General features: G+C 38.6%; 3 protein-coding genes across 4 annotated transcripts; all 3 read left to right on the top strand.

Annotated features, from left to right (window-relative positions):
• Nucleotides 738–5,400, top strand: LOC104715002 (spermatogenesis-associated protein 20). 2 transcript variants are annotated; one of them, XM_010432464.2, is made up of 15 exons: nt 738–1,138; nt 1,374–1,446; nt 1,580–1,601; nt 1,931–2,009; nt 2,137–2,169; nt 2,498–2,646; nt 2,802–2,958; nt 3,053–3,293; nt 3,385–3,626; nt 3,715–3,978; nt 4,070–4,180; nt 4,258–4,482; nt 4,557–4,760; nt 4,865–5,041; nt 5,111–5,400. In XM_010432464.2, the coding sequence occupies exons 1-15, from the start codon at nt 848–850 to the stop codon at nt 5,294–5,296; spliced, it is 2,454 nt and encodes an 817-aa protein (XP_010430766.1). In that variant the 5' UTR covers nt 738–847; the 3' UTR covers nt 5,297–5,400. The 2 variants fall into 2 exon arrangements, with proteins under 2 accessions (XP_010430766.1, XP_010430769.1); XM_010432467.1 differs by lacking the exons at nt 738–1,138; nt 1,580–1,601 and having other exon boundaries at nt 1,368–1,446.
• LOC104715012 (coproporphyrinogen-III oxidase 1, chloroplastic) lies at nt 5,479–7,650 on the top strand. The gene is made up of 8 exons (XM_010432473.2): nt 5,479–6,050; nt 6,151–6,226; nt 6,309–6,403; nt 6,491–6,574; nt 6,783–6,870; nt 6,956–7,080; nt 7,176–7,274; nt 7,377–7,650. Exons 1-8 carry the CDS (start codon nt 5,514–5,516, stop codon nt 7,443–7,445), a joined length of 1,173 nt encoding a protein of 390 aa, XP_010430775.1. The 5' UTR covers nt 5,479–5,513; the 3' UTR covers nt 7,446–7,650.
• LOC104715017 (xyloglucan endotransglucosylase/hydrolase protein 9) lies at nt 9,096–10,440 on the top strand. The gene is made up of 4 exons (XM_010432478.2): nt 9,096–9,356; nt 9,453–9,553; nt 9,633–9,826; nt 9,921–10,440. Exons 1-4 carry the CDS (start codon nt 9,182–9,184, stop codon nt 10,324–10,326), a joined length of 876 nt encoding a protein of 291 aa, XP_010430780.1. The 5' UTR covers nt 9,096–9,181; the 3' UTR covers nt 10,327–10,440.

Raw genomic sequence — 10,813 nt, forward strand, 5'->3', positions numbered from 1 at the left:
GGTGCCCTTAATCATAATTAGATTACTGATCATCCACATGTAGTCTGTGTGATATAATTCATGGATCTAATCATTTATGGAATACACAGTTCACACATGATGTCAGATTGGTTAACTATTAATTTACTTAGGCCTGTAGTCTTAAAGTAAAAATCTTTTTTTTTTTAACTTAGATGCTCTTAGTATAAAGGATTATCATAGTGATATTTACTACCAATAGAACCACCATCTCTTAAAGTATCAACCTTTTTAGACTTGAAATACAAATTTATTACCTCAATAAAAAAATTTGTAGCATACAATATGTAAACTAGACTATACAAAGGTAGTTTTACAATTTGATTCAAGCGATATTGACAACAGCTGTGCAGGAACAATCTGGGGTTGACCTTTGCTCCAACCTCTAACTTAAGCAGTGGATAACATTAGAAAACTCCTCATCACATTTGAAGAAGTTACTGAAGTTGTACTTTCGAGAAGGATATATGAATATAGTATTAACATTAACCAATAGAGTAGTAGCAAAGAAGTTTACATCCCGGTTTAATGTATTGGTTAGATTCTTTTATGTGAGGTTTTGAAAAAGCCATACTATAATTGAAAGAATATTTGGGTTAATGAGAAGTTGAAGTTTGAGCCAGCAAAAAAAGATATTCAGAAACTAAGCCATCTTCTTATTTTGTCTTATTCACACGTGTCAGATACTGAACAGATCCAACAAGTGAAAGATGTGTCTGAAGCTCCCACGCTCGCATGGCGAATGGTCTAGACCTTTGAATTCGTTTAGCCAATCTCAATAAAGCATGAATACGCCGTCGTATTGTCTAGTTCAAATCAATCAGCAGCAATGCTGATGAAAAGTCTTCAGTTGTTGTCTTCCTCATCAATCCTCCGCTTTGCTTCTCGCAGCATCGCGTCTCTGTCTTCTTTACCCAGACGAAGAAATCGTGTCCGTACTCATAACCCTTCGTTTTATTGCCCTTTCCCGCCGGTTCTCTATAGACCCATTTCCTCAGGCAAGGTCTTAGCCATGGCGGATGAGACTACTTCTTCGTCGACCTCGTCAACGTCTCAGAAACATACCAACCGTTTAGCCGCTGAGCACAGTCCTTATCTTCTTCAACACGCACATAATCCGGTAATTAGTTCATCTCTCTCTCTTTTACGAATCAAAGTTTTCATCTTTTTTCACATAAGGATCCTATAGATAAAGGAAACACCTTTGGTTTTCAATTTAGGGAACTTTTGTTGCAATTAGTTAAGTCATAACTGGTTTAGATTGTACTTTTGGTTCTTAGCTCAAAAGCATGGAACTTTTTATTCTCTGGATTGATTTCATGGTTTAATGGCAATCATGGTTTATGTGAAATTAGGTTGATTGGTATCCATGGGGAGAAGAAGCTTTTGAAGAAGCAAGGAAGAGAGACGTGCCTATCTTCTTATCAAGTTGTTTACTTTATCCTTTATTATTCGTTTTTATTGATGCTGGATTAGATGTCCTTAGTTGCTTTACCTTTGTGAGACTAATATGGCTCCCTTTTGTTTTCAAAATCTTTTTTTTTTATATGGAATCTTGAAGTTGGATACAGTACCTGTCACTGGTGAGACTTTGAGTATATTTTTGGTTTTTGAGTTTGACATCTTCTTTTACTGAGTTGAAAAGGATTAAGAGTATGAATATACTGTTTAAATGATTAAGAGTATGATTCATACTGTATGAACTACAGAGTAAAAAACTCTAGATTTATTAGTATTATTACTGTTCTTTCCTCGTAGGTGTAATCCTAATAAAGATTTTAAGGAATTTGTAAATATAAGGTTGAGAAAACTTGTAGTCTAAGAACTCGAGTTCTTGTCTGGTATACAGAGAAGCACTGCAATTTTTCTAATTTGGGAATGTATGTTTCAGTACCGTTATCTCTTTTTTCAGGTGTCATGTTATGGAAGTTGAGTCATTTGAAGATGAAGAAGTTGCAAAACTCTTGAATTATTCGTTCGTTAGTATCAAGGTTAGTGTTTAAGGAGGAAATTTTTCTTCTGGATGTGGATTTTAAAATGATGTTCTGAGGCACAATTTTTGAGCTGAGTGTTGTTGAAATGCTTTGCCAACTTCTTGTTTAACATTCTGTGCAACAGGTTGATCGAGAGGAGCGGCCTGATGTCGATAAGGTATATTACTATCTACAGCCACTAGTCATATATTAACTAACTAGATTTCTTGAATAAACGCCCTTGGAATTTAAAATATCATTCATCTCTCTGAATTGAATGCTTAGTCTCAGAAATATCTTTTACATTTGTTCAATGATGCCGTGGTGGAATAAGTAGCTGTCTTACTTTGTTGGAGCATATCTGCGTGTTGGGTTAACTTAAGTGAGAGATGCAGAACCGTAGTAAACGTGTATTGAATTAGTCTAGCTGTATTAGTTTCTATATGGAAAAGGTAAATCTGGAGTTTCAGGGAGTTGACTTTGATGCTTTTATTTGGCACTTTTAGGTTTATATGTCGTTCGTCCAGGCTCTGTATGGTGGAGGAGGTTGGCCACTGTCTGTCTTCCTATCACCTGATTTAAAGCCGTTGATGGGTGGAACCTACTTTCCTCCAAATGACAATTATGGACGACCAGGATTCAAGACTCTCCTTAAGTAAGGAAACCCCTTATTGTACAGTAGCATTTGAGGCTCATACTGCTGCAATTGGTCTTGCTTTCTGTAAAGATTAGAGTATGTATGTAGAAAAATGGGCTCTTGGCGAAGACTATATAGTTGATTCGACAATATGTTTCTTTGGTTTGGTTCAGGAAGGTGAAAGATGCGTGGGACACTAAGAGGGATACACTTGTGAAGAGTGGTACGTATGCTATCGAAGAACTGTCAAAAGCTTTATCTGCAAATGCTGGAGCCGAAAAATTGTCAGATGAGATTTCTCGGACGGCTGTGAGTATATGTGCAAAACAAGTATGGTTCGACTCTTCTGTAATCTTTAAAACAATATGTCTGATTGACACATCAACATGAAAAGGTCTTCTAATACTGAGTGTTTGTGTTCAAGTTTTCTCGGAGCTATGATTCGGAATTCGGTGGGTTTGGATCTGCACCAAAGTTCCCGAGGCCTGTCGAGATCCAGCTGATGCTTTATCATTCCAAAAAGTTGAAGGAATCGGGGAAAACTAGCGAGGCTGATGAAAACCAAAGTATGATTTTATTCAGCTTACAAGGCATGGCAAATGGAGGGATGCATGATCACATTGGAGGCGGGTTTCATAGATACAGTGTTGATGAATGTTGGCACGGTGAGACTTCAAACAGTATCTTGTTGTATCAAGCAGATGATTGTCTTTTTTTTTTCCTGAAAGCATTTTGCTTCCTATTTGTCTGGTGCAGTTCCACATTTCGAGAAAATGCTGTATGATCAAGGGCAACTAGCCAACATCTACCTTGATGGTTTTATCATTACCAAGGATGTTATGTATTCTTATGTGGCAAGAGACATCCTTGATTATCTGAGAAGAGACATGATTGCACCTGAAGGTGGAATATTCTCAGCTGAAGACGCCGATAGCTTTGAATTCGAGGGGGCAAAGGGAAAGAAAGAAGGAGCTTTCTACATATGGACCAGCGATGAGGTTCTTCTCTCTGATATATTCACCAGTTGAATGAGCTTTCCCTTTGTATACCGACATTCTATTTATTGTTTGTGTGTTTTGTTTCAAGATTGATGAAGTCCTTGGGGAGAATGCAGATCTTTTCAAGGAGCATTACTATGTTAAGAAATCAGGTAACTGCGACCTTTCAAGCAGAAGTGACCCGCACAATGAATTCGCTGGGAGGAACGTGCTGATCGAAAGAAATGAGCTGTCTGCCATGGCATCAAAGTTTAGCATCTCCACTGAGAAGTATCAGGAGATTTTGGGTGAATGCCGAAGAAAGCTTTTCGATGTTAGACTGAAGCGACCTAAGCCGCATCTAGATGATAAGGTAAGAATCTTCTTGTAAATCTTTTGTTGTCTTCTTCTACTGTTTTTTTTTTTTCAGTTTTGTTTACATGTTTTATGATTTCTTTTATTAGATAATCGTCTCTTGGAACGGGCTTGTTATCTCGTCTTTCGCACGAGCTTCCAAGATTCTCAAGGCAGAGCCTGAAAGCACCAAATACTATTTCCCTGTGGTGAATAGTCAGGTAATGAATGCTACACCTCTCCATTTGTTATCTTCTCTTTATGGTTGATTTTGCTTATTTGGATTCTCATTTTACAGCCAGAGGATTACTTAGAAGTTGCAGAGAAAGCAGCTTTGTTTATCAGAGAGAATCTCTATGATGAGCAGTCTTGCAGATTACAACACAGTTATAGACAGGGACCATCCAAAGCTCCTGCCTTCTTAGACGATTATGCTTTCTTGATCTCTGGCTTGCTCGATCTTTATGAGAATGGAGGTGGGGTCACATGGCTTAAATGGGCCATTGAACTTCAAGAAACCCAGGCAAGTGAGATCCTTACTAGCTCAATTTGTTAGAGTCTGTACTTTTGGCTGTAACAGTGAAATGCATTTTTTAGGATGAGTTATATCTCGACCGAGAAGGAGGAGCATACTTCAATACTCAAGGACAAGACCCATCGGTTCTTCTCCGTGTAAAAGAAGATCACGATGGTGCAGAACCTTCAGGGAACTCTGTTTCTGCTATTAACCTTGTGAGACTAGCTTCCATAGTCGCCGGAGATAAAGCTGAATCCTACCTAAACACCGCACAGCGTCTCCTGGTAAACAAAACAAACAACTAACTCCATTTGATATTTATCGTTACGCATTGAGGCTCTTTAGTCGAAGGTTATTGATTAAGTCTCTTTGTTGTTTGTTTCTGCAGGCAGTCTTTGAGTTGAGGTTAAGGGAACTGGCGGTGGCAGTGCCGTTAATGTGCTGCGCTGCAGACATGATCTCTGTTCCATCGAGGAAACAAGTTGTTTTGGTTGGTTCTAAGTCTTGTGCAGAGCTTAACACCATGCTTTCTGCAGCACATTCAGTCTATGATCCTAATAAAACGGTAAGGTCTTAAAATAATCCAAACTTCCAGGTTTAAGATTTGTGATATTTGGCTGTTTTCACTGAGCAGGTGATTCACATAGATCCTTCGAGTTCTGATGAAATGGAGTTTTGGGAAGAGCATAACAGTAATGTAGCTGAGATGGCGAAGAAGAACAGAAACTCAGAGAAAGTGGTGGCTCTTGTTTGTCAAAACTTCACTTGTAGTCCTCCTGTCTTTGACTCTTCTGCTCTCACTCGCTTACTATCCAAGTGAGAGAAAACAAGAGGGTTCCATGTTTAATGAATGCTTGTGCTGTACGGAACAAATACAACGTTGTTCCTAAATAAAAAAAGAAGACTAAACCGGTTTTGGTATGAGATTTTTCTTTGGTTTAAAACGTAACCGGAAATAACCGGTTTGATGATTCCTTATCATATCATCTTTTATCTTCGGCGAAAGCTGAAAACTTTGATTCGATCGATCGCCGAAAATGGCGTCTCACTCATCGACTCTTTTCGCTTCTCCTTCTTCCTTCAATCTCTTATCCTCTCACCGTCTCAATCCTTCTCCGAAGTACTTCAACCTCCGCTTTCCTCGTCCCGTAAAGACACGACATTTCGATTTACGATGTTCTGTCTCAATCGAGAAAGAAGTTCCCGAAACCGAAAGACCTTTCACTTTCCTCAGAGACTCTGATGGTGGTGGTACTCAATCTTCTTCTTCTTCTTCTTCTTCGGTTAGGGCTCGTTTCGAGACAATGATAAGAACTGCTCAAGATAAAGTCTGTGAAGCTATTGAAGCAGTTGAAGGAGGTCCTAAATTCAAGGAAGATGTTTGGTCTCGACCAGGTGGAGGTGGTGGGATTAGCCGTGTTTTGCAAGATGGAAATGTATGGGAGAAAGCTGGAGTTAATGTCTCTGTGGTTTATGGTGTTATGCCTCCTGAAGCTTACAGAGCTGCTAAAGGCACCGCCACGTCTGATCAAAAACCAGGTCCAGTTCCGTTCTTTGCTGCTGGAATCAGCTCGGTATGTTCTCTCTCTATCTCACATTTGTTGGCATTGCTGTTGAATTTGGTCTTTGTATTCTTCGATTGAAGCTTGATCGCACATTCGTGTCATGTTCCAGGTTTTGCATCCTAAAAACCCTTTTGCTCCGACTCTGCATTTCAATTACCGTTATTTCGAGACTGATGCTCCAAAGGGTAAAAGCTTTTAGATTTCTCTTTGAGAATTGTAAAGTTTCAGTTTTTTTTGGTTGGATGAAGCATTTGATTGCTCTTGTAGATGTTCCTGGAGCTCCAAGGCAATGGTGGTTCGGTGGTGGGACTGATTTCACACCTGCTTACATCTTCGAAGAGGACGTCAAGCACTTTCACTCGGTCTTTAAACATGATCTCTTTTGTTCTTAAAGTTTGAAGCTTTGTGATTATGGAGTTGCTGACTGAAAAATATCTTTCTTTGTGTAGGTTCAAAAGCAAGCCTGCGACAAATTCGATCCGTCCTTCTACCCTCGGTTCAAGAAATGGTGTGATGACTACTTTTACATTAAGGTCTGCAGTTTTTTTTTAACGCCATTGCAATTGTCTTTGTGAGATCTTAGCACTTTGTGAAACTAAAGACCTTAGCTTTAGAGTTATGTATCAATCAATGTATGTGTAGGGATGGATTTAGAGCCTCACGGTTTGGTAAGGTTGACATTGTGATAAGTTGTCACATATTGTTTGAAAGTACTAAGAAAGTTAATGGTCTTGCCTGCAGCACCGGAACGAGAGGAGAGGGCTAGGAGGGATATTTTTTGATGATTTGAATGACTTTGATCAGGAGATGCTTCTGTCATTTGCCACTGGTAGTGACCAAGATCAAAGCTTGTGATATCTTGTCTTTATAAACTTCCTTCTTGGCTTATTTGAATTCTGAGGTAATTTTTGCAGAATGTGCAAGCTCAGTGATACCAGCATATATACCCATAATAGAGAAACGCAAAGATACACCATTCAACGATCAGCATAAGGCGTGGCAACAACTGAGAAGGGGGCGATATGTTGAGTTCAACTTGGTAATTAGATACTACTAGCTTTTTTTTTTTTTCTTTCTGTTTGATATCTCTTGTAACCACTTGTTATGGTTTGTTACTGATGGTGAAAAATAAAGGTTTATGACCGCGGAACAACATTTGGTCTGAAGACAGGAGGGCGAATTGAGAGTATTCTTGTCTCTCTTCCGCTATCTGCAAGATGGGAATATGACCATGTAAAGTTCCCTATCATGTTATCCACATCAAGAAACTAAAACCTTGATTCATATTTGCTACAAAAACCAAAACCAAGTACTAATGGTTTGTTGTGGATGCAGAAACCAGAAGAAGGAACCGAGGAATGGAAGCTATTGGATGCTTGTATAAATCCAAAAGAGTGGCTTTAGTTGATATTAATTGTGGTTATTCCACCATTAGCTCTTTTCGTTCATTTTTGTCTTTAAAGCCTTCAAAGGGTAAGAGGCTAATGAAGCGTGAGTGGGAAAGAGAATGTGTAATTTGGTGTCATCTCATCATGAGTTACTGACAAACGAAGGTCATGATGAGTGATGATGGAGTATATAGTACCAATCGTGATGATGATGATAAAAAGTAGTAGTAGTAGTAAACTTTAACAAAAAAAATTTACTGACAGTTAAAAAGCATGAGTCTGAAATAAGAGCCGTTGGCTCAAGGAATCGAGCCTCTCGATGCACGCACGCACGCATGCGCGTGATTATAAGTGAAGCCACTTGCTCTGCTCGGTAAATGTTAACGAGGAGGAACAAAAACAACACTCCTCTCTTATTATTAGTGATAACATTGAATCTGATGATTTGATTTTCTTTAGTTAAAAAAAAAACACGTTTCAAGTTTCAACCAATGGGGTCTTGTGTTAGGTTAAACATTTTAGGATTAAGTATACGTCACTGTCTCCCATTTGTCCTAATCCAAGAAACGCCCGTGATTTTCAAACCTCCCCAAAAAACGTGGTCGTTTTCCATGTCTCTAGTGGCGACAAAGAAACAACTTAGTCCCCGGATACACACACATACAAATACATGGTGTACTAGTGCATACACTACACTACAGTGACTACACTACACAACTTACAAGATACTTCCTCTGTTTCAAAATATAAGATGTTTTGGAGAAGTTTGGTGTTTCATAATATAGGATGTTTTCAAATTTCAATGCAATTTTTAGATTAGTTTAGTATTTTATATTATGCAGTATTGTTTCTGATTGGTTGAACTTGTTAAAAGCGAAGACTTCTTAATTTGCGTGCTTTGCTTAAAATATTCTATATTTTGAAACGGAGGGGGTATTTTTTAAAATTTAACCAAACCAAACGCAAAGATATTTTTTATTGTGTGTTACACAATTGACGTCACATCTGCCATATCTAATCCATGTCTGCAACACAAAAACAAAAAATTGAATTCCCCCAAAAAGTGAGGAGAGAGAGAGAGAGAGATAAAGACTGTGTACCAATCAATATCTTTTTTTTTGTATGAGAGAGAAGAAGTAAAGATTTTTAAAATGTGAGCCTCTCTCTGACACCAAAGGAGCCAAATGTATAGCTGGATCCAATCGAATGCAATGAAAACATCTTAGCTGTAAAATGGTCCCATCTCTCTTCTTCTCTTTTCTTCTACATTATTACACCCCCCAAAGAATCAAATTATACTATTCACTTATCTCTCTCTCTCTAGAAAAAGCAATAAAGTCTCTATTTTTGTGCTCAAAGAGAGTTTTTTATTTAGACAGAGAAGCATAAATTCTTGTCCTCTGTGTAGTACAAAAGTGGAGCCCCACTGAGTTAGTGATGCCTCTCACCACAGTAACGGCTACATTTCCCAACTCTTTTATCTCTCTTGTTTTGAGTGATATTTTTTCTATCTTTACGAAGATGGGTTTTTTTGTCCACTTATTACTGTCCTGAATCACACGTCGAATCCAACGTGGCCTCTCTCTCCACTGTCTGCCAGCTCACTCACACTCAACTCACTCACCCTCCCCGCCTTTATAAAGCCTTACCTCTCTCTCTTGTCTCCTTCATTGCGTCTTGTAAGTGTGTGTGATAGACTGTAGACTGAAGTTTTTAATTAAGAGAGAGAGAGAATAGGATAAAATTTTTAAAATGGTGGGTATGGATTGGTTTAAGTGTGTGATGATAATGATGATGGTGTGGGTTCTCTTTTGTGGTGAAGCTGTTTCAGCAGCTAAGTTCGAGGAGCTTTACCGCTCAAGCTGGGCTATGGATCATTGTGTCAACGAAGGCGAAGTCACAAAACTCAAGCTTGACAATTTCTCTGGTACGTATAAACAAACCCATCTCTGTTTTTTTGCTCTGTTTTGTTTTGTGGGTTCATCAAGATTCAAGATTGATGATGTTTGATTGCTTTTTTCAGGAGCTGGGTTTGAATCTAGAAACAAATACTTGTTTGGTAAAGTCTCTATCCAGATCAAGCTCGTCGAGGGTGACTCAGCAGGAACCGTCACTGCTTTCTACGTATGCTCTGTTTTTATTGAACCTAGATGATTGTTTTATTATGTCTCAAATCTTGAACTGTTTTTACAATGTTTTTCAGATGTCTTCCGATGGTCCTAACCACAACGAATTCGACTTCGAGTTTTTGGGGAACTCCACCGGTGAGCCTTATCTAGTCCAGACCAACGTATACGTGAATGGAGTAGGAAACAGAGAACAAAGACTCGGTCTTTGGTTCGATCCCACCACCGAGTTTCACACTTACTCAATCCTCTGGAGTAAACGCAGTGTTGTGTAAGTTCTTTTAAAACAAAGTCTCTACCTTTCTTATCAATAATGAGATTAAGCATCCGTACTAATGACCCCTTTTGTTTAATTGCGAAAACAGATTCATGGTAGATGAAACTCCAATCAGAGTCCACAAGAATCTTGAAGATAAAGGTATCCCATTTGCTAAAGACCAAGCAATGGGAGTATACAGCTCGATTTGGAATGCAGATGATTGGGCTACTCAAGGAGGACTTGTCAAAACTGATTGGAGTCACGCTCCTTTCGTTGCTTCTTACAAAGAATTCCAAATCGATGCTTGTGAGATTCCGATGACTTCTGATCTAAGCAAGTGTAACGGAGACCAGAAGTTTTGGTGGGATGAGCCAACTGTGTCTGAGCTAAGCCTTCATCAGAATCATCAGCTTATTTGGGTTCGAGCTAATCATATGATTTATGATTATTGTTATGATGCTACTAGGTTTCCTGTTACTCCTCTTGAGTGCCAACACCATCGTCATTTGTAGTTTAGTCTAGTAAGAAATTTGGATCAAGAGAACGAACATGTTGTGGCTCTTTGATGATTCTGTTGTTATGTATAAATAATCAATTTTCTATTGATTTCGATGAATCTTTAATTTGGTCTTTTTAACAGAACTTGCGAGATTTGTGGAAACTAACTCTACGCACTTATCGTTATAGTTACGATATTAAGGGTTTGGTTTGTTTTGAATGTTTCAAACCCTAATTACGAACCATAAACAAAAATGCAAAAGCTTTGATTAAGAAACACTCTTTTTAACAATGGAGACAAGATCTGTGAAGCGGAGGAAGAAGAAGAGAGAAGAAGCAAATGTACAAGAGATTATCAAAGTAGATAGAATCAGTGACCTTCCTGATTCTCTCCTTCATCAGATTCTGCTTCTGCTTCCTCTTATATCCGCAGCGAAGACAAGCTCACTTTCGAAAAGATGGAGATCTCTCTTCCTCTCATTGCCTGATCTTGATTTCACC

The sequence above is a fragment of the Camelina sativa genome, chromosome 2, assembly GCF_000633955.1.
Source record: "Camelina sativa cultivar DH55 chromosome 2, Cs, whole genome shotgun sequence".
In the NCBI taxonomy this organism is placed as follows: Eukaryota; Viridiplantae; Streptophyta; class Magnoliopsida; order Brassicales; family Brassicaceae; genus Camelina; species Camelina sativa.

Bases quoted from the DNA above. Each gene is read 5' to 3' on its own strand.
- LOC104715002 (XM_010432464.2), top strand. From the start codon at position 848: ATGCTGATGAAAAGTCTTCAGTTGTTGTCTTCCTCATCAATCCTCCGC. The intron at 1,447-1,579 runs GTTGTTTACTTT...GGAATCTTGAAG, and splicing joins CGTGCCTATCTTCTTATCAA to TTGGATACAGTACCTGTCAC. The intron at 4,483-4,556 runs GCAAGTGAGATC...TGCATTTTTTAG, and splicing joins TTGAACTTCAAGAAACCCAG to GATGAGTTATATCTCGACCG.
- LOC104715012 (XM_010432473.2), top strand. From the start codon at position 5,514: ATGGCGTCTCACTCATCGACTCTTTTCGCTTCTCCTTCTTCCTTCAAT. The intron at 6,051-6,150 runs GTATGTTCTCTC...GTCATGTTCCAG, and splicing joins TTGCTGCTGGAATCAGCTCG to GTTTTGCATCCTAAAAACCC. The intron at 6,871-6,955 runs GTAGTGACCAAG...TAATTTTTGCAG, and splicing joins GCTTCTGTCATTTGCCACTG to AATGTGCAAGCTCAGTGATA.
- LOC104715017 (XM_010432478.2), top strand. From the start codon at position 9,182: ATGGTGGGTATGGATTGGTTTAAGTGTGTGATGATAATGATGATGGTG. The intron at 9,357-9,452 runs GTACGTATAAAC...TGCTTTTTTCAG, and splicing joins CAAGCTTGACAATTTCTCTG to GAGCTGGGTTTGAATCTAGA. The intron at 9,554-9,632 runs GTATGCTCTGTT...AATGTTTTTCAG, and splicing joins GAACCGTCACTGCTTTCTAC to ATGTCTTCCGATGGTCCTAA.